Raw genomic sequence first — 22,374 nt, forward strand, 5'->3', positions numbered from 1 at the left:
CTGCTCCTGTGCATAGGATCTGGAAAGCATCAGGAAAGGCTGAAAGAAAAAAAAATATACAGACTATGGACAACTGTGGGAAACAGAACTGCTTTATATAATAATGCCACAGTAATCCTGGGGAAGGGAGTGAGTAGTTCATGTAGTTGTAGGTGCATTGACTGAGGACAGAAAAATTTGCTATAAGAGAATACATGACATGTAACTTTAGCAAAGACTTCTGTGCACAAACACTATACAAAACCACCAGCTATATCTGCAACTGTGCCACTTGGATCAAACAACTGTCTAGATTGCAGCTGGGTTGTGGAGCCAGCTGCAACATGATCACTGCAATTGTGACGAGCAGCAATATTAGACACGAGAAATGTGACCGAGTGCTGGTGATGCACAACCCTGCCAATAAGAACATCATGAAGCAAAAGATGCTATCATTTGGCATTTATAGTAGATGACTCATAGGAGTACCACCCCCCGCTGGGCAACGGGGCAGAGCAAGACACTGATTTGAATGCAATACAACACCACAACTCCTTCATCTAATACGTTGAGAATGAATAGTCACTGTGGGTCATGTACTGCTCTGGCTGAACACATAGGTTAAGTTGCAAAGACAAGAACACCTAGAAAACAAGGTACAGCCAAGCAAAATAACCCATGCTAAAATGCAGAGAGCTACTGAATCCAGTAATGCTGCAAAAAAGCATTGTATCAGTAGAAACTAGCAAATACTAGATCAGCCACCTTAGCAAAAAAGAGAAAAAAAATAAATCAGGGCATGTACACCAATTCAAAACTGCTGAGAAAAAAAGCACAGCAAAGAGGTCAAAACCCATTAGCACCAGCTGAGGCATCTTAGTTTATGGGGAAAAAGTAGGTCTGGCACACAACCGCATCTATTGGCTACCAAATATAAGCACAAAGGGCACCAGCCTTGCCTACTGTAAACTGGACCAGACACGAGGAGAGACTCATGTATTAGTGTTGCCGCCACTGTAAAAAAAATGTTAAAGAAGAGCCATTTCAGGACTGTAAGAATCAATTTCAGCTATTCCTAAACCCAGCAGAGTAAGTGACTGAAAACTGGTAAGCTGAAATAGAAAAGCAATACAACTTCCTGCTTTGGACATGGGGACTCAGTGCTAAATCCTAAGAAATCCAAGACCCCCAAGAAACAGCCAGACACAAGTGGGTAGAGTATTTGACCGTCGTTCCAGATTTGATATGCATCAGCAATGTAATGCTTGTACTCAGTCAAAATCCAGCCTTGCACAGGGAGTGGGACTGGTGGGAAGCCTGTAAGTCGAAGTCCAGATAGTGAAAACAGGCAAAGGCAGACTAAAAAAAAAATAAAATAAAAATAAAAGAGGATGGCAAATTGAGAAGGATCTAGTGGCTAAAACAGACTAGAGAAATCTCAGCACTTCACTCTCAAGCCCAGTCATAAGTGAGCAACAACCCTGCCTCCCCCAGATAAACAAAACAACCCAAACTCACTTCTGAGATCACCCAAGGGACTACAGCTCATGCATATGCTTTATATGCACCTGGACTCAGTGACAGTGAAAGCTGCAGTACCCCTTTAATTAGTTATCTCACTAAAAGTACCTTCTCTAAGTACCCACATACTAAGTAGTGGCCACTGCCCCTTCTCAGCAGGAGTCCCTCTCCAGTTTCCCAGTAGTATGTTTTGTACCATAGGGGAGAGCTATAACAAAAGGTTTTCTCTCACAGTTGTCCTTGTTGTAGCCAAATGCATTACCATCATAGACCTTCTAGCAACTGGGAAATCTATTACAAACACTGGAATCATTACTCTCCTGTATGTACTGTACCCCTTGGTATACATTTACTTACACACTTTTATATGTAAATAAATCTATTTCCTACAATAAAATGACCAATTATACCTTTTCTTTTGCATTGCTAGAATATAACTTAAAGGTCTTGCACTAAACCGGAGGTATCTCTATGCAGTGCCTGTGTTACTGGTGTGTATGGCAGCACATACCGTGAAAAAACATTGTGCAAAGAAAATAAATATTATCAATAAAAGGGCTCACTACAATTGCATAAAGCTTTTCATAGACTGAAATCTGGCCTGCAACAGCAGTACATAGGTCTTAAGCAAATTTCTTCTCACTGACTGAGCACCTACAGCTCCAGCTGACAACAGTGAGAGTACTATGCATACAACACAGTACCTTCAATTTTCAGTCATGTGCCCAGCTTCACTTTTAAGTCTCACATTCACAGTTAACAATTTTACATGTATACTAAGTCAATAACATTACCAAAAGTACATTCGTGCATATACATAGCCTGCTATAATGTCAGACACATACTCCATGTTCAAACAGGACATAGAAAGAAGATATGAAGAATTACTTCACAAAAAATATTAAATTCCCTTTGTCTCACTAGGAAAAATTTTCAATCGACTTCATGGGCCAGCTGTTAGGAATGTAATTAGACTTAAATAAAGATGTTACATGCTTCAGAAGAGCAGTTATGCAAATGCCAGCACTGCAGTTGTAGGCTAATTCCAGCAAGCCCTCTTTGCTGGAAGCCCAGACTGTACCTCACCAGAGCTACTTCAGAGAAAGGCTTCCAACACTGAGCAAGCGGGTGGCAGATTTACAAGCTGCAATCTCTTGACATGAATGAATAACCTAACTTTACACCAGTGGAGAATATGACCTCCTCTCTATCCCATGTATTTTTACCTCCCTCTTCTCCAGAGCTGAACTCTGCAAACAGAGCAGAGTAACTGCAGCAGGTAATTACATGTTATTAGGTTTGCATTAGACTGAGTAGCTATTCAGTAAATTAGTATGTGATGTTAACTAAACCTATTCAGTTGAAGAACACAAGAATCAACCTCAAAGTTGCAATTAACAAATTATTCCTAAACAGGTGTCACAGTGTAAGTCAGGCTATCATTTTTCTATAATTCACCAGGAAAATGCTGACTTCTTCCACACAGTAAACACAATTTAAACAGATGATATGTTCTCAAAAGGCATGAGACTATACTTAAATAAATCAATGTTGTTGCATGTGAAGTCTTACATTGAAAGTCAGTGGAATTTGTGGAACCTCTCCTTAAGATTTAGGAATGATTTACAACTATGCTGAGAGAACAAGCCCAAGACCTAAATCTTGCTGATAAACTCCATGCACTCCTGGGGGGAAAAAACCGGCTCTATACAAAACAATCACTGACACCTACAATGCTCAGTTTTTTAGAGAGTAGCATATTAGCACAAAAATACTGGGATCCCTGTTAATGCAAACTGGTTTTAATGCCCCATAGCAGAAACACATTAATTCATTGGCTTTTAATCTTGATCTTGCAAACAGTCGGTTCTCTGAGTAGCTCCCCTGCTCTTCAGAGAGATTTATGTCCGTCTGACGTCGAGTCCCCTGGGTTACTGCATGCTCGAACACATGAAACAAACTGATAGATGAGAGCTTGCTTTAGACCAAACATCACTGCAGAAAGAATAGACAGAATGGATTGAAAATGTACATAGTAGAAAAATGCCCCGAGTTCTTAACGCGAACTCAACAGTTCTCTTTATAAGCCCCCTTTTCACCAGGGTTTTGTTCAGTGAGCGGGAAACATTCGCCTCTGAAGCGGTGTGGGTCAGTTCTTGCGCGTGTTACTGCGTGTGTAGCCCGTGGCACCCTGGGTGAGCCCACCCATCCATTCATCTATCCACGCATCCCCACGAACTGCCGGTGCCCGGGAGCGGGCACGGCGCCGCCAGAGCCGCTGCCCGGGCGGGGCCGTGGCGGGGCCGGTGGATCCCCGCCCCTTCCCGCCGCCAGGCGCGGGCTGGCAGCAGCCTCTGCTGGCGAGCGGGAGCAGGGAGAGGGCCTGGGAATCCGGCACCGCGAATCCGACTCGCGTTTAATGCCGAGCCGCGCTACGCCAACCGCAGCTGAGCATCAATTCGTCTGAGAAGGAGGCTTACAACAGCATTAAGCACTGGAAAATGCCACTCGCAATTTTAGCAAAACCCTCTAGTATTTTCTTTGGAAATGCTCTGATTTTCTTCCCTCCAACTATTTAGAAAACTATGCAAAAAGTTCCTCCAGGTTTTCAAACTTTCATCTAAAGAAGCCTGTAAAAGGTAACTAAAAACTATGTTTAGTGATGTGAAGAGGTACCACTGAAGTACAAGCAGGTGTGCATAGCCTGCAGTCAAAAGCCCGGATAACACAGACCACAAACTCGGACTTCTGCTGGATAGACTGCAACAAATTACAGCATATACATAGTAATGGTTTTTTACACAAACCATATAACTGAGAAGAAAAGCCCTCACACAGAGGAAGACAAGATGCACTCATTGTTTTGAGGCACAATACAGGACAAGAGCCTGCTAGAAGTTGCTAGAAAGTAAAGCCAGTCCCTAACACCAACATATTCACTTACTGTCTTAATTTGCTGGTAGAAGAGTTGCTGAGTGAAGATCATTTTCCAATTGATGTGATTAGTATAAACAATTTTCGCCTTCATTACTCACTATGTTTAGTTTTTCATGAGAGTATTTTTCCAAGCCTTTGGAAATGCAGAAATTACAAGTGTCTTAGAGCAGAGTCCCAGCTCAACAGTAGAAACAGCAGCAATCTGGTTTAATACCATACCAATTTACTGCAAGGTCTTTCATCCAGCTGGCACAGCAGAATCACCTAACCTGAATGACTTATTCCATAAGAAATCACAATCACTACACAACCAGGTAAAGAGGATGTTAAAAAATAAAAAGCATTTAATCATCTTGAAAGTAAATTTGTTCTAATGGGCAAAAAGTTAGAAATATAAACAACAGTACTATATTGTAAATAGTGTAACAATATTTACAGCCAAAAAAGAACTTGTCTTTTGACACAAAATACCTTCACCAACTTCCTGATTGATCTGAACTCGCATTTTCCCTTTGCTTTGAAATTTAAGCCAAAGTTGTTCTGGAGTATTCTTTCATGATAAGAAAATCTACTTATCTTATGGCAAATTAACTTTATCCTGGAGACACGGGAGGGGCTAAGAACATCATGATTGGGATATATCACATTTCCACACTTTTACCCTTCTTCCAATTCGCCTGGGGCTGTTTCCTCCAAATTTTTTTCAGCAGCCTTGAGAAACAGAGCACAGAAGGCCACCAGAAGATGCTGCTCAAGGAGCACAGAGCTGCTCGTCACTTGAGCATGGTCTACCAGAAAGGAAAATCCTATCCTCCAGCTTATGAAGAAGGAATATTCACCCACCTACCACAAGTCCTACCACCACCAAATACCTTCAGAAATCTGCAAACACCTCTTCTGCACCGATAAGCTGATCTTTCCTGTTAGAAACACTGTAGCACATCATGTTTAGACAAAATTTTGATGACCTTAGAGTTGGGGGCGTTCCCTGATACATGTACCACAGCTTGTGCTCACGTAGGGAGCCCAGGCAGACTGCTTACCAAGAAAGTTACAGGAAAAGGCAGGGCAAGGGATGTGCCTTTCCCTTATCTAGCAGGTACCAGTGAAGGGAGGAGAGATACATCCTCCTCATCAGGAGATGCATGAGTGACAAAAGCTAACACAGCCCAAACTCTTGATGAAGAGCCTCAGCCTCACGTTCCGGGTTTCTGCTCCAGCTAATTCAAACCAAGCACATCATCAAAAATTGCTTAAAAAAGCCATAGCCATGGAGACAAGCAAGCACCCACCTAGGCCAAGCAGACCTCCCATTTCCAAGTTTGTAAAACTTAAAATTAAAGGGAACATTTTGGAAAGAAAGCCTTTTTTTTTTGGACTCATCATAGGTACATGTGGAGGAGAGAGAGCGAGCTGTGAATTTCTCCACTGTTAACAGATCTGTAGCTGTGATTTGATCTGCTTAAAGTTAACTGTCACACAGGTACCTTACAGAAAATCTAAGATGCACTTAAGTTGGTCTAAATCTTCCCAACCAAGTTATGCACAAACAAAAGCTAAGGGAATTCATCTTCTCAGTCATCACACTCATAAGGATTTATTGAGTCTTTTCCTTCTTTTCTTTGAACTCCTTTAAACTTCTTTGGCCTTTACCTTCCACTGCAACTACTTACTGTCTCTGTATTTACAGCTTCACAGTCTTTTACACTTAATAAGGGGTTTGGTAGTTCAGCAGAGAGACTGCCCAGCCACCAAATTTGGGGACTGGAGCAAAGCTGTGTGCCACCTACCACTTGGTTCAGGGAACTGATGAGCAGGAGTTTGGTTCTAAGTGATAGCTTGTCCATCATGCAGAGGCTTTTGTCTTGCCTGAAGAAAACTAAAATCCACATAACTCCACCTTATAGCATTAATGCAACAAAAATGGGACATGTACCATTTCTAACGTTGATAATATTTGAAAATCGTGAGTAAAAGGAAGCATAAAAGCATAAAAGGGAATAAAGAGAAAGAGATATCACCTTTTTTTCCTTTTCTCTCTCACTACAGCCTCTGCTTTTTTTTTTCCTTTTGGCAATTGTACATGGAATTCCACCTTCAGTCAGTGCAAGATTTTACACTGATGAGCAGTAAGTTTTTTGTGGCTAGTCTGGGGGAAAAGTAAAATAAACAAACAAAGAAGCACATATACAAGCTTTTCAGACAGAATATAAATCAGATGTCATTCATCAACTGTGAGTTAACATATCATAGGATATTAATTTCTTTCTATTCTGGCAGCACCTTACTTTGGTGGCAGGAACTTAAAATGCACAAAGCACTAAATTTGTGTTAAGACTTAGGTTTACTGTAAAAGTTCAACAGCTGCTAGCAGGGATGGATTCCACCTGTGGATGATGACTTTATGGCTTTTTTCAGAGCCTCCACAAAACCAGAAGGCTTTGGGAAAGAAGCAGATTTCACCCACTGTTGGCTAGTCTGATTCTGGTCCTACACCACCTCCTGCCTCCAAAGTCTCCACTAGGTAGTCTTTACATTTCTCACTCCAAAAACAGACCAGAAAACTGTCTGGCAGCTCTTCCATCTCTCTGTTAGTAAAGATTTGTATATTCCTCTCCTGGTCTGCCATGTTGATGTATCCAGATGCCTCACAACCTCTTGGTTTCATTCTCTAGAGTTCAGTCTCAAAGAAACATTTTGCAAACACTTGCTCATCTCAGCAAGACCAGAGCCCTTAAAATTAAAAGCTGTATCCCATGGCTAAAGTTAACACTTAAGATGAAGGCAAATTTGTTTGGTAAATTACTAAATCTCCAACCACGAAGAGTTTGAACCAAAGGGGAAGATGCAATTAAAAATAAAATTAAAATTACACCATCATCACCACCACCCCACCAAAAAAAAAAAAAAGGACTTGTCTGTGTGCTGAAAAATAAAGAGTGGGTTTGTAAAAAAGAAATATGCCAAACACTCCTAAAGGTAAATTCTTAGTGAATTAATTTTTGAGAGGTTGCTGACACAGGAAACAAGCAGAACATCAGGAACCACAACACTCCAAGGAAATCTCTTTTTCATCTTGCAGAAAGTTGTTTTGCCTTAGCAGTTTATATTTTAACCTCTATATGATCATACCAAAGAAAAAAGCATTATTTCTCTTCATTTTTCATTTTCTTATTTGAAGCAAAAAGTAATATACATTTCACATTTATAACCTGCTCTTCCTATATACCTTTTAATATTCTCAAGACAGTTATTATGCCTAATTTTTGCAAAGAGCTTCACCCCAGCTGCCCAGGCCATACATGTACAGTAGTCATGTGGCAATGGGCTCCCAATAGGTAAATCAAATTTAAACTCTACTCCAAGACAAAGCATTTCAGGCATTGGCTGCATGTGCTTAATTGATAGACTCTGGATAGTTAAAGCCATGTTATCAAAAAGTTAGCTGGTTTTCAGTGTCTGGGGTTGAGAGGAAAAAATCTTTATTGTTAAACTCAGATAGTGGGGTTTTTTTCCCTGTACTATAGCTATTTGCATATGAAAGGTATACCAGTAGTTTTTGTAAGAGTTACATGTACAGAAACCATGAAGGAACACAATGTGGTAAGTAACTGATAGAACCAGACTAAAAATATCGTCATCCTTCATTGGCAAAATCCCAGACTAAGATATTTCAAAGCTCCCTGGAAAGATTTTTCATTCATGTTTTAGAGGATGCATTCAGATAAATTGACTAGACATTCATTTTAAATTATATTTTCAATACTTCTGGGATCTGTCTAAACTCTCCTGAACAATTTCTCATCTTTTTAATTAATCTGGGAGAAAATATGTTTTGTCTCATTTCTAAGATTTTGTACATCAGCCAAAAGGATCATGTAGTTACTCTTTTGACTAAGTGAGATTTTGCAATCCGTTCTTTCAAATCAGAAAGAGGTAGATTTTGCATCTTAATTTGGTTAAAGAAACAGACAACACCAGCTCTCATTTAGAAGATCCTGAACTCTGACAGGAGGTGTAACCAAATTACCAATTCAACCCTTGCAGCAGCAAACATTAGCATTGGCCATGAAATTCAGTTAAATGGATCATACAGAAACTAGCAGCCTGAAGTCCTGTTACCCTTGAAGCTGACAGCAAAAACAGATTCCAGTGGGTGCATCAGTATGCTACAATCTTGACAAAGAACCTGGAGCTTTGTAATGCACGAAGTAACCACTTTCCCAAGGACGTATGTTACCTACATAGAGTCATATCCAGTCATAAATGTAATTTACTTTGTGCTGTAGAGGAGGTGGCTTAACTGATTTTCAGTGTTGCCAGAAGAGATGTACAAGCCACCAAGAGACTCTACAGCAGTCTTCTAATAATGCCTGCTTTTTACAGAGACTGACCTCTTTTCACCTTGTTAAAAGCGGTAAGTAGTAAGTAATAGATCTTGTCAAAGGTTACTCTGTAGAATAACCTCTGGAGATATTAGATAGAGGTGTCCAGAGAAATACCACAAAGGTGCTGACAAGGAAACCAAGGGGATTATGATTAGGAAGTGTGAATAAGCTAAGGTTTCAAACATACTCAGATTTTTGGTTAGAAATGCTGAAGTACAGGAAGGAAATGTTCTACATACCATCAAGCCACCAAAACACACACTTGAAAAGACAAGTTAAAGAGCCATCACATGAAGATTAAATACTACATATGATTTAAGAAAAGCAATTCCACACAACTAGAATAAACAAGAATTTCTTCCTCATCAAAACCCACTATGTCTCATGATAAAAAATGAGAAACTAATATGCTCAAAGCCAAAAAAAAAAAAAAGCTGTGCCTAGGAAACATTAATTATTCCTTCAGCTCATGTCTAATCCATCCTTGAATATTTAAATTAATCTAGGCCTTTATCAGAACTTCCCCCAGATAATTCCCAATAAGATGTTTCCATTTAAGATATCCACATTTTCGGTAAAGAAGAAATAAATTTTAAAAAATCCTAAAAACCTAAGCCAGTAGCATAACCAAAAGAGACTATTTTTTCATTTTCTCCAAATTATGAATTTAACGATTACGCAATTATTTAATGGAAAAAAAGTCCAAAGTATTTCTGACGGCATTCTTAGTAGAAGACAGCCTCTACTGAATTTACTCTCAGCAAAGTTGCTGTACAAAGACGGTTTCTTTCAGCCAATTTTTTTCTGATCCCATCAGTTGATTGAGTCAATTTTGCACTGCCCTCCAGGGAAGGCAATAATCTTCTCTGTTCCAGTCAGATCAAAACAGATCAGACCAAATCTTAGGAAATACTTAGGAGGTATGGCCAAAAAAAGGCCTCTACCCAGCCATTTGAAGTTTTCTACCAATACAGCTTTCCAGGAGCTTGTCCCTGTCTTATATGAACAGAATTATATTGTTCAGACAAGAAAGATAAAGAGACCCAAGCCCCCTAAACCAAGAGCAGACAAATAAAAACAGATAACATAAAAGTGTTTGCATCAACCTAAAAGACTTTATTCAATAAAAAAAAAAAATCTCTGAAAGATGTAGTGCCTTATGTCTTCCTTAATATAAGTCAATATTCAAAGGAGATGTATCTCATTTTGAAAAAATGTTGAAAGAGAGTATTTTGACTTTTTCACATATTTTCCTCCCCTTTTATTTTGGCTGAAGCTACTCACAAAATTTGATCTGTAACTGTGAACACTTTCAGGCTTCCATGCTTTTCAGTGAAGTACTTTGTGTCAAAGTCTTTGGTGAATAATTTTTGCCTCAGAAAATGTCACCAGCGTGGCTGCACAGTCCAGGTGTACTCCTCTCCAAAACTGCTGCTCACAGGGCACCTACCTTACCCCTGGCAACTGCTAATTGATTTAACTCAGGATTGAAAAGGTGAAGAGAAGAACTCTGTGGCCCAACTGTCTTCTCTATGCAACGGTAAGGAAATCCCCTCTATGCTAAATATGGGACTTAGAAAGAGACAGGAGGCTCTGTCAGGACCTTGCCAGTTTTGAGGCCATCTCATACACCATACTTGAGAGCACAGGTGGCTCCAAGCAGAGTTGGTCATTAAATGGAAAAATAACTGGCATTTTAATGTAGGCACCAAAAGGATGATGCTTTTTTAGCATATATTTTGAGGATGATTAGTAGGAAGGCACTAGGTACGTGAGGAAAGTGCTATCCACAGAATTACAAAAGGCTAAAAAAAAGTCCTACAGTATGTAGGACCAGTTGCCAGATTGCAGACTTGGTTTTGCTCTTAAAATTCTGTGATGTGAGCCTACAAACAACTGATATTTTACAAAATGTGTTCTCCATGCAATACCTGCCCATTTCAGGTGCTACACTGCACTAACACCTCTATAAATGTAAACAAGGGCAATTCACTATCCAGTTTTTTCTAGCAGTGGAGCCAAGTGAGAGACTTGTTTGAAATCTTGCTTGGGCTTTCTGAAAACACCTGAACCCTGATGGCTGCAATTTTGCTAGTGGGGAGAGGCGTGAGGTGGATCTCACTGCCACAGTCACACCCACCGTGCATCACAGGCTGCCATACCACACAACGTGGCCACAGGGCTCAGCAGCACTCCCAGTGTCACATCTTCCCCTGTTCAAAGAAGGCTATTTCCTCAAAAGAGGATATATAACAAGGAGCTCTGCATGCACAGTATGTCGAACTGACCCTTACCTTGCAAGGCATCCTCAGTACCTTTGAAATCAACATAGCAAATACAAATTTAAAAAGAAAATCCGATATATTGTCATGACTAGCTTAATGAAACAGCCATCATCCTATCTCTTATTGTCCTCATTACAAATTAATTTAGAATTAATTACAATGCTAAAAATATTTCTTCTAAGCTCATTCTGTCTCTAAAAATTTTCAGTCAGTTGAAAAGTTTTTGGCTGACACTGCACTGACTCAAAACTCTGAAATGAAAACTGGAAGACTGACAGCCTAGAAATAGGCTGTCTTAATATTTTGGAATAAGAACTTTTTGGCAAGAAAAATTGTATAGAATCAGACAGTATGAGAGAGAAAATAAAACATGTAGCATTCTGATTGCTACAGAGGGAGCAATGTTTTCCATAGTGTTTCCTTGTGTATCCTGCAAGCTGCAGTCAACTTAGATAATGCAGTAAGAGGTTCAAAGGTAAGGCCACAGTATAGCAGTAAAATAAATTATCTGGAACTCCTAAATTTTAGGGTATTATTAAGTTAGTTGACTCATCTGGGATTCATTGACTTTAACTGTTTCTGTTAAAAACAGCTCACCATAATTTTCCACTGAGGAACAAAAAAAAGAAAGTTGGGGGGCATTCACATATCTGATTATTTTTCACAGCACCTATTTGACTACATGTAGCTGCATTCATTAGTACCAAATTTTTTAATTTAACACTAGGGAATACAAAATCATTCCTGATAATATTAAAGATCACTTTCGATAGAACAAAGTAGGAAGCTGTCTCCCTATTTTGTGTAATGTAACAGAGGCCAGAAATGTTTTTCTCTGAAGTAGGACTTTTGTACCATTAAGGTATATGCAGAACTCTTCATGTTGAAGGACTCCTTGAAGGCTACAGAATTAGAATATGTACTTTTTTAGCTCTCTGTTGAAGAGATGGAGCATATCTCAACCTTTAACAAAAAGAGCTTTTCTCCGAAGAACTTGCTAGCAGTTTGAATTAATAAGGAGTTTAGTTTCATGTCAGCAGTTTTACTAAACTTTGGAGAAAAAGGACACAATGCCAGTAGTCCTGAGTGCCCTCAACACCCATTGACTTCAATGGGAATTGAGACGGGTCCTCCTTTTGGTTGACACAGTACCTTGCAGAATTAGATCCAGTCCCCTTCCCTTCCTCCTAAGAATGTATTGTTTCCCACTAGCCATCTGATTTTTATTTTGCTTTGACCAGAGATGAAATTAATGTGGATGTTTTGGTGCTGACAACCTCCTTGTCAAATTATATAGTGACTCCTCATGCTAAAACTTGTTTGTTTTCACACTATCATCACTGATGATCTCAGCACAGCAGCACTCTGAGAATAATGGTTTAGTCAAACGCAAAGCCAGCAGAAGGAACATAAAACAATGTGTGCTTATATAGGGCCTACATAAATAGTGCTTTTTAAAAATGTTTGGCAATGAAATAATAGCTGTGGGTTTGTTTCATTTTTTTTTAAATTAACCTCTGGATTGTTAAGGGTCCAGAGAACCTTTGCACACCAGAGTTCTTATAAGGCCTAAAAATATTTGTTCTATCCTCTCAGAAAAGACTATACACAGAAGTTGCCCATTGTGTGCCATTAGTAAACAACAGTGGGCCATACCCTCACTCCACACAGTTTCAGAGAAGTCAATGGATTTATACCACTTTCAAAAGTAACAGAGCTGACCCCACAAATCCTGGGCCAAATGAAGAAAACTGGAAGCAAGCATACATGATTAGAGCTGAGGAAAGTGGGGGTTGTACACTGGACACTGTCTATTTATCACTCTTTACAGTGTTTTTCTTCATCCAAAATTCCCTGTTGATTGCTATTTAAAAAAAAAATCAGCGTAGCTCAGGCAGTGATGATATTCTTCCCCATTTCTCAAAGACTTTGTTCTCGCTGTCAGGTCAGCTTGGGAACTGTGCAAGATGCTGGAATGGCCTGGGTCTTGCTTTCCAGTGCTGCAAACAAATACTCCAATTTATTAACACTTCTGAGCTACACTGCCTCCCCACTTCTTTCCCCCTCTATCTATTTTTTTTTCCAAAACTGAAAAGAAAACCCAAAAACTCCACAATAATGAATCATAACTGAAGTCTAAGGTGTTACTTCCAATTCACAGCTGCATCGTTAAGAGTGAAAATGCACATCATATTTAGGAGCAGAATTATATCCTGCCATGTTTAACTGAAAATCTTGGTGGGCTTTTCATCTATGTTATGCAAGCCTGAGGCCAGAGTGGAGACTGTCACAGCCAAAGAGACACAGACAGATAGATGATGGAGAGTGCAGACTGCGCACCCACACATAAAGCGCGTGAGAGGAAGGAGAGTGCACGGAAGGAATATTAATTGAGCTGAAAATAAGTATTCTCAATATCCCCCTGCCCCCTTAAAAAGTAGCCACAAGATGAGGAGAGCTACAAACATGTTCATCTTGGGGAAACAGCCGTCCTTAACGTGACATGTAAGGCTATTACTTTAATAATGGGATTTGCACAGCGCACAACTGATAGGCTACGTTCAGAATAGAGCCCGTGAATCTAATTTTCTTCTCAATGAGTGTTACTGCAGTTGGTAACTCCACATTTCAATAGAGTTGCTCCAGATTTGTATTGGGGTGAGTGGAGAACTAGGCTCTACTGCGATATTTTTTAAATCCACAAGAATGTAATTCTCCTTAGCCAGTCATAAAACCCATGGCTCTTTTGATGCTTTCTAGTTTCATGGAAAATTATTTAGAGAAACTTGTCTTTAAAAGATTCTCATCAAAATAGTGAAATTACTGCTTTCTCTTACTTTTTGTGATAAACCAGCCATTACTTGAATTTAACCTATTTTCAAGCTTGAGTCTACGAGCTGGTTTATTAGCACTGAATAGTGAAAGAACAGTATGGGAATTGTAGAAAGTGATTTAAGTTTTACATCATTCATTTTTTTCTCCCATTATCTTTTTTAAATACTTTTCCGTTGCACATCCAGTAAAAGAAACTTACACTGACTGTATTTAATAACAGGTATAAAAAAATCTTTAAGTATTACACAGATACACTTACAGACGTAAAAGTAAGGAAAGAAGGAAAATTCCTCAACTTGTTTTTAACTACAGAATCCCTTCTTTTCCATCATTTTGTGCACTCTCTAGAAAATGATCAAAGTCTCTACAGATGTTGATCTTGATCTCTTCAACATTTGAAAAAAATATGCAAATGCCACCTCTCCCCCCAACCATGGCCAGCAAAAGGAGCTTTTTTTTTATGTTACAAAAAAGGAAGCTGATGTGGTGGCTGAAATTGCCACAAACTCTTAATAAAGATTTCTTCTAGCTAAAGCATTCATTCAATAATTAAGTTAAACAACAGGTAATAAAAGATATTTCTGACCAGAACAATTGGTGATCTTTTTCCTACTCCATTGCTCCACTTTTAGTTTCTTCAGGTTGCATTTTACAATCATCCCAAGAGATGAGGTCCTATACATGAGGTCCTGGCGAGCCCAAATTTCTAATACAGACAGTGCCATTTCTGGACAAGCACAATTCCAGGCTCTTTGCCATCAGGTCACCTTTGGAGTTCCTGCTGGGTGCCTAAAAATATTTAGTGACAAACTCATTCACTGACCTAACCAGAACAAAAACCAAGCCCAGATTTAACCAACTGGCTAAAATTAATTCAGAGTAGCACCCGTGGAGGTATGATTTACTATTAGAGAATCATAGAATCGTTTAGGTTAGAAAAGTCCCTTAAGATCATCAAGTTCAGCCGTTAACCCAGCACTGCCAAATCCAGTACGAGACCATGTCCCCAACTGCCACATCTACACATCTTGTAATTACCTCCAGGGATGGTGACTCAACCATTTTCCTGGGCAGCCTGTTCCAATGCTTGACAACCCTTTCGATGAAGAAATTTTTCCTAATATCCAATCTAAACCCCTCCTGGCACAACTTGAAGCCATTCACAATTTGTAGCTCCTTACCTAGCAACAGACTATTGCTGTTGAATAAAAGTTTTTTTAAAAGTTAAGTGAGAGGTATATTTGGACTGTGAACGACGGTAAACTAGTTCACCCATGACGGAATTACTGGCAGTTGATTTGCAGCATCAATACATGACCAAGTGACCCACTAATATCATCATCCATATCTTTGAGTGTTTACTTAGGCAGAATACTACTCTGCAGGTAGTATTTTCAGCACTCCAGAACTGAAAGATTTAAAGGACAATTAAAATAAAAAAAGAGAGAGAGTACAATATGGTAAAATCTCAATTTAGTGCTTACTGTTGTAGCCACTTCATAAAATGCATCCTAAACTCAATCTCAGATTACATTTACTGTGCTACAGAGCCCCCAAATTAATTTCTGAGTACTTGCAAACAGATAAGAAAAGGGTGGTGATGAACAACACTTTTTTGTATGCAATAAAAGAGTAACTGAAAGTACAAGCCCACAAAGTAAATAGGCAAAAAGGCAGCTTCCTCTAAATGAGAAAAATCAGCCTAATTAAATACATTTCTCTGTATTAAATTAGGCAGTGTATTTAAGGATGACTAGTTTAAACTCAATACATCCCTAGACAAAAAACTTTAAAATACACAAACATACTGAGATTGGCATTTCAACTGCATCGAAATGTTCACTGAGTGGTGGCACCCAAGGACAAGGAAAGAAATTGAGATGAGCCCAAAGCAAGCTGTTTGAGAAAACACTGCAAAAGTTAAAAAGGCAATAGAAGTTATTTGTAGAGTTTATGTGGGGTAGAAAGCTGCAGGTGAGATCAAACCATGCCTAGCTCCTGAACTAACAGAGGTCTCAGTACCCTAGTAAGAGCAATGAAAACATTCAGAGTCAAAGAAAAGCAGAATCAGCTAGCAAAGGTAATAGAGGCTTTGTAGTACTTTTTCCCAATTAATTTCAAATCTCATTCCTTCTGGCTTCTTCTAAAGACATTGCCGGTTTTATCACCCATTAAGTGGAGCTCTGAGGCCAAGTGGGGCTGCATCCAACACCTTCAAATCACCTTCTGTGGCAGGGTGGCATGACAGGGACATGAGCTGGCTCAAAGGATGAGATTATTAAAATGGCACACGTAGACAAACACTGCTGATGACAGTGTTTCAAGTTGTGTGTAGGACTGACTTCTTGAACAAGTTCTCAAAAAAATATAAGATGGAAACAAGAACCAAAAGCAAAACATCTTTTAAGCTAAGGAAATTGTTGTAAGCTTTCAATGTTTTCCTTCAAAAATCCTACAGCCTTCAGCGAAATCCTTGGAAAATCTCTTTGTGTTTTTAAAATAGCATTTGATATCACAATCTAGAAACTTACAAACCAGTGCAACCAACCCTTTCCAAACTCTCTAAGGGCAAATAACAGCTGCATTTCCCATGCAATGGCTAATAAAAAAAATGCTGACTCTCAGTAATTTTAATTACAGAGTCAAATAACATCTTAGTGAAAAATAGTAGAGGAACTATTATTTTAAAGTTTCAGGATTGCCCCTTCAACATGAGCCATAATAAGAGCAAAACAATCAGTACACGAACCAACACAACAGTTCCTCGGACGTAAAAAGACACAACAGCTTATCTGCTTCAACAAGTCCTTTTATCGCATCAGCAAAACAATTATTTTATGTATGTCATATTGTGCTTGTTATGTACACCTGAGACAATTTAAATTATTTATTTGATTACATGCGTAAATAAAAAAAAAAATGTATTTCCATAACAGGATTTTGGTTTTACATGTCAAGCTATTTTCTGTACTTACTGCTATAATGTCGCTACTGTTAAAATACAGCATGATAAGATGTTGTCTGAGATAACTGTTTTGTCTGTATCAGAGAATACTACACCTTAAGAATTTTAAATTAGCATAGTAATATGAGTTTTGGTAAGAGGAAAAAATGTTTCATAGTTCTTATTCCAAACTGTTGCTTTAAATTTATGATCAACTTTGATCATTTCTCAAGGCAGAGAAATGCAGAAGCCTTAAAAATCCTTTTTAGGGCTAGAGGCCTAAAAGATCTGGAGCATTATATATTGCAGAGCAGAATATATCATATACCTAGAAATAAGGGGGGTTTTTTCAGAGGTTAAATAGCATGCAGCACAGAGAGAAGGCAAATCAACAGAAATCGTTTTGAAATATTGCAGAGTGACCTGCCAAGCTGTCTGATCAGCCCTGGAGTCAGTATTTATGACTGACAGAATCTCAAAGCATTTTAAATATTTCCACCAGGACTCCTACGTATTCATATCAGTGAGAATTAATACATGAATTAAGATTAAGCCAAATAGGCTAGCTTAATTATATGTGCCTACCGTTAACTTGGTTAGTATGGGATCACCAAAACCACATCAAAGCAAAAGAATCACCTGGACCTATGAAGAAGAACTGAAATACCTGTTGGTTTATACATCTATCTGTGTTTCCAGCAACTGCGTCTGATGAGTAGAGTATTCCTGTAATGAGTTACAAGAAAAATCAGTGTTTATGGGCCTTGAGAAAAAATACCGGTTTGTTCCAATAATAAATCATATGGTCCTTAAGAATAATTTTAAAAAATGTTTTAAGCAGAAACAGTTTTGCTGTTATTCCTTTTATTGCAAAATCTTGTTCAGAAATCATTTTCTCATAATAAAGAGTTTATAAGAAAGACAGTCACTGAAATTATAATTAAGCTCGAAAGACGGCTAATCATACATTAACATAGGTATAAGTCCTCAAAGCAACAGGTTTATAGGAAATCCACAAAGTTAATTAAGAGCAGAAATTAGAGACACAGGATAACAAAAGAGTAAAGTCCTTGATTAAATAAATTGTTTTAAAAGCAACAACAACCTTGCAAGAGCTCTTCCAATATTTAAGATCTTCGTGCCTTGATTAAGGGCACAGAGACAGGTTTTTAAAGGGAGCCACGAGCAGACAACTTAATAACCCAGTTTCAAATCATCCTGCAAGACTTACTGAGCTCAGAGATTCTGCCCACACAGAGCTGAAAGATTTAGTATGTAAAAGCTACCTTCTGAAGGCAGTGGGAGATTGCCTCTCTCTTATCAGCTCCAGAGTGAACTCTAGCTCTCACTGTAACAATCTTTTACAGAAGATTCCTCGGCAGCGCACAGGATATGTGTAAATGATTGCAGCACATTTTAGATTCTCAAAGTGAAGATGTGAACATCAAATTAAAAAAGCACCTATTACTCTTTATCTGTGTAAGTCATTTTGCTAAATGGTGATATAAATGAAATGACATATACAATCTAACTTCTACCTTTTCTTTGAATAAGACATTCAGCGGGTTAAATTAGCAGAGTTAGAGTTTGATAAATTGAAGCTGAACTATAAATGGGTGTTTTGGTGAGGGGAAAAGGTTTCTGCTTGTTCTAAATGTGTAAACGTTTAAAAATATTGCAATTTTAAATCCTGGAAAAGTGCCATCCAATATTCCAGACTGGCAACAGCACTTATTGCCTTTTTTATATGCTATTACAAAACTTTTTGATTTTAAGTACTAGCCTGACTATTCCTAAGAGTCTCCAATTAAAGATGTAACAATAGAAGATTACAGTAGTTTCTTTTTATGCCGTAAGTTCATTATTTCTATTTCCTGTTACACTGAAGTGTTTCATTTAAAGTTTTGAAACTTTGATGATCTCCACAGATGAAACCAAAAATAAATCCCATGTAAACTAACGTGACAGAGGAAACATCCCCAAGTCTATTGACAGCAGTAGATACCAGTTCTTCACAATACATGCATGATAAAGCGTAATGAGAAATCCCTGCTTAGTTATCATAAAAACAGGCTCCTTACTAAAATTTGTAGGGTACAGTCAAGTCCAAGTTGTTTCGTTCAACCACCACACCAACTGTTTTTTTCTTTTTAGTGACTTTTTTTAAAAAAAAAATCTCTCATTTTGCCAGAGATAGATGGGGGAAAAACTCCCGAGAGCTTTTAGGCTTCATTAATTAAGGCTATCAGAGCCGTACTTCATCTAAGCAGTAAAAAACAGTCCAATCAAGACTTATGTCCCAAGCTGTAGCTATTTGCCCTTCTCTCATTCTCTTCTTTCTCTCACCATTTCTTTCAGTAAATGAGACTAATTTTTCCAATAGCCTTTAACTCTCTAGATTAACTGACATGGAAAATGTGACTACAAACTCATAGCACTTTCTAGCCTCCAACCCAGCACAGAATCAACTTTGTTGTAAGTGTTGAAGGACACCTAGCAAGCTGCTACTTGCTAAGTTCATAACCCAGGAGTATATATTCACAGAGATCAGGACTGCGCCATCTAGTTAGCTGCTCTGCCTGTTAGGAGCAGATGCCTCAGGGATGCAGGGCTTTAGCACTTGGGAATGTTCAGTTTCTTACAGATTCAATTGTGGTGGGGTTTTTTTAATAAAATATCACTACCGAGATAATCCACATCTAGTGGATATGGGAAAATTTAGGCTATAATAGCGCAGCAAACTTCTACATCCATCTTTGATTTACAAGATAAAAGCAACTTTTAAATTAAAGAGCCTTTCTGCTAATAGAGCTTATTATGCCAGAGACAGGAATGATTTTCCTAGAAAGTTGTCCCTGTGTGCATGCCTATTATCTTTGCTTTCCCCCTTCCACTAATGAGCATTTATCTAAAGAGCCTGTTAATCCTCTGATGTGTGCTTCTGGTCAGAGGTAACAGTTTGAATAAAACCACTAATCACTTATCACTAATCACTGATCATTAATCACGCTTTTCCCTAGTGCTTTGCGACCTGTACAGCTCCCTTTAGGATTAAGGAGTCACAAATAAGGATTTTAGCCATTTTTTATAAAGAATTTTGAGCTTTTGATAGCAACAATCTCATTCACTACATGAAAGTTACAAACTACCGAGCAAGGATTTTCACCACTGTACACTTTTATACTTAAAATAAACCATACATTTATGGAAGCATAACTCCTTCAGCAAAATCCCCACAAATTATGCTATGTTTTTCATTCAGCTCTCACCTTCCACCTCTCAATTTTCTTTTAGTCCAGTTTCTAGATTATGTCTGCATGACAGTGTCTTACAAGAAAGTTTTCTGACACCACTGTTACTTGACACACTGCTGCTTGTCCAAACGGCCAGACAGGGGAAGTCTAGTGCACGCCAGTGGGTGAGTATCCCTCCAAAAACTGCACATTCTCAAGGAAAGCCCAAAAAAGATGCTTCACAGTAACTATTATGCTTCTATTCTAGCTTCAGTTTCTTCTAGCTAAGCCCTGTTTCTTACTGATAATGTATGGAAATCTTCTAATCTTGCTGCTTAAGTCACTTCCCACATCGTTCTGGATTTAAAAAAAAAAAAAAAAAAAAACCAAAAACCAAACAACATATGGACATTTCATTTTCCTTTATTCCTACCCCCATCTCTGAAACAACCTCTATCTTTCCCATTGCAGAGCTAATATTGAGCCCTGGAGATGAAGGATCACTCACCATGCTTGGACATAAATAATAGAGGAGGCAGAGTTTAGCAAGTATTCCCTTTACACTCCTGCAGCTCTTATCGTCCTGAAAACTTCGCTGGGGGAAGAGAGACCCCTGTAAGAGAGGACAGTGGCGCAGGGACGCGGAGCTGGGGAAGGGGATGATGAGTGGAGCAGAGGGGCTGAGAAGGGTGACCGAGACTGCAGAGAGGGAACCTTGTCAGCACTCCTCCTTGCCCTGCACCCGACGGCATCAGAAAAGGAGCATCAGCCCCGCACCGGCCCGCAGCATGACGTAAGGGCCGGCAGCAGCCCGGCACCCGGGATGTCTCACGGGGAAGGCGGCCGCGCACCGCCCCGCGCACCGCTCCGCGGCCACCGACGGCGGGTCCCGGCCCTCTGGGGATCCCGGGCGCCACCGCGAAACTTGTCCAGAAGTTTGGGGACTGCGGGGAAAGGGGACGGCGGGGCAGCGCGCGCCGAGCTGTCACCGCCGGGTGCCGCCGGGACACGCGGGGGCTGGAGCCGTCCGGAGCCGTCCGGAGCCGTCCGTCCCGCCGCGGGCGCGGGGGCTCCGCGGCCCCTCCAACGGGAGCTGCCACCCGCCCGCTCCGCTCGGGGCAGCACGCAGCGGGGTGTTGCCTGCGCCCCGCGGCAGCCGCCGCATCCCACCCCAGCCCATCCCGGGAAGCAACACGCAGACTTCCCAAACTCCCCGAAGTGTGGGAGGGGAGTCCGGCTAACCCGCGGCTCGGCGACCCTGCGCTCCCGTCCCCCGCCGCCCTGCCTTGCTCTGCCCGACCCTCCGCGGGACTCGAGAGTCGCTCACGTCCCCTCTCCCCGAGCACGGCGGGGACGGGGGGCGGCGGGATCCCCGCTGCCGGCAGCGGCGCGGCGGGGACTGGCGCTGCTGCCTCCGAAGCAGATGCGGTGGCGGAGGGAAGAGCCCCTGCAGCCGCAGGCTGCCCCTGCCCCAGCCGCGCACCCCGGCACTGCTGCTCCGCTCCGCTCCATGCGGAGTGCACTGCGGGGTGCGCAGCGCGCCGCGCCGGGCGCCTTCCCGGGGTAGCCCTGTATTTTTAGGAACTTACCGCCCGGCGCGGCGGGGACGGGACCGGCAGCGCGGCCGGAGGAACCACGTTGGACTGAGGGACGGTTACAATACGTTCTATTTAGAGAAGCATTACATCACCCTCCGTGACGTCACGTGGGATTCCTGAACTTCTAAATCATTGCGGTCCGTGCCGGGCGGGGGGGGGAGAGGGGCGACCAGGAGCGCGGGGCGGGGGCGCGGCCTCGGGCGGTCCCGCCCCGCCGGGTGCGGGGCGGGGCGGGCGTGAGTCAGCCTGGAAACCGCGTCCCGCCCCCCGGGCAGCCGCGGTCGCGGGGTCTGGCACCGACGCCCGGGAAGGAAGGGGCGCAGCCGGGCCGGGCAGCGGGCAGCCAGGGGGAGCCGGATCCCGATCCCCGGCCATGCTGAGCTCCCACAGGCGCGGAGCCTCCGCCGAGCGGCAGCGGCGGGAGAGGCCCGCGCTTAGCCGGGACTCGACTCGTGCAGCCCCGAACTCTTTCGGCTTTTTTGCTTGGTTGGGTTTTTTATCTAGGAAATGTCTAATAAGTAGCGCAGTGTCCGAGAAGGAGGGAAAGCTCTTTCCAAAGCTTCAGCCCTGCGGATGTGCGCCGCTGTCCACCTGCTCAGGTGTGCCCGGTCCACGCGTGTCCACCTGGCGGGTCTCGGTGACGGGGCGGACGCA

General features: G+C 41.1%; 1 protein-coding gene across 9 annotated transcripts in view; it reads right to left on the reverse strand.

Moving 5' to 3' along the window:
• The window catches only part of CREB5 (cAMP responsive element binding protein 5), a 257,188-nt gene extending 235,388 nt beyond the window's left edge, over positions 1-21,800 (reverse strand). Inside the window, exons 1-4 of one of the 9 annotated variants that reach the window (XM_051808305.1) lie at positions 21,712-21,745; positions 20,631-20,735; positions 20,425-20,479; positions 17,557-17,615 (exon numbers count right to left, since the gene is read on the reverse strand). In XM_051808305.1, the coding sequence (XP_051664265.1) occupies positions 17,557-17,615; positions 20,425-20,479; positions 20,631-20,633 (117 nt within the window). In that variant the 5' untranslated portion in view covers positions 20,634-20,735; positions 21,712-21,745. Of the gene's footprint in view, positions 1-17,556; positions 17,616-20,424; positions 20,480-20,630; positions 20,736-21,711 lie in introns of those variants that run through there. The other 8 variants (XM_051808303.1, XM_051808304.1, XM_051808302.1 and 5 more) reach the window with 8 other exon arrangements.
• Between the last annotated feature and the right edge of the window lie 574 nt (positions 21,801-22,374).

The sequence above is a fragment of the Manacus candei genome, unplaced genomic scaffold (assembly GCF_025592945.1).
Source record: "Manacus candei isolate 608988 ecotype Guabito, Panama unplaced genomic scaffold, ASM2559294v1 h1tg000072l, whole genome shotgun sequence".
Lineage (NCBI taxonomy): Eukaryota > Metazoa > Chordata > Aves > Passeriformes > Pipridae > Manacus > Manacus candei.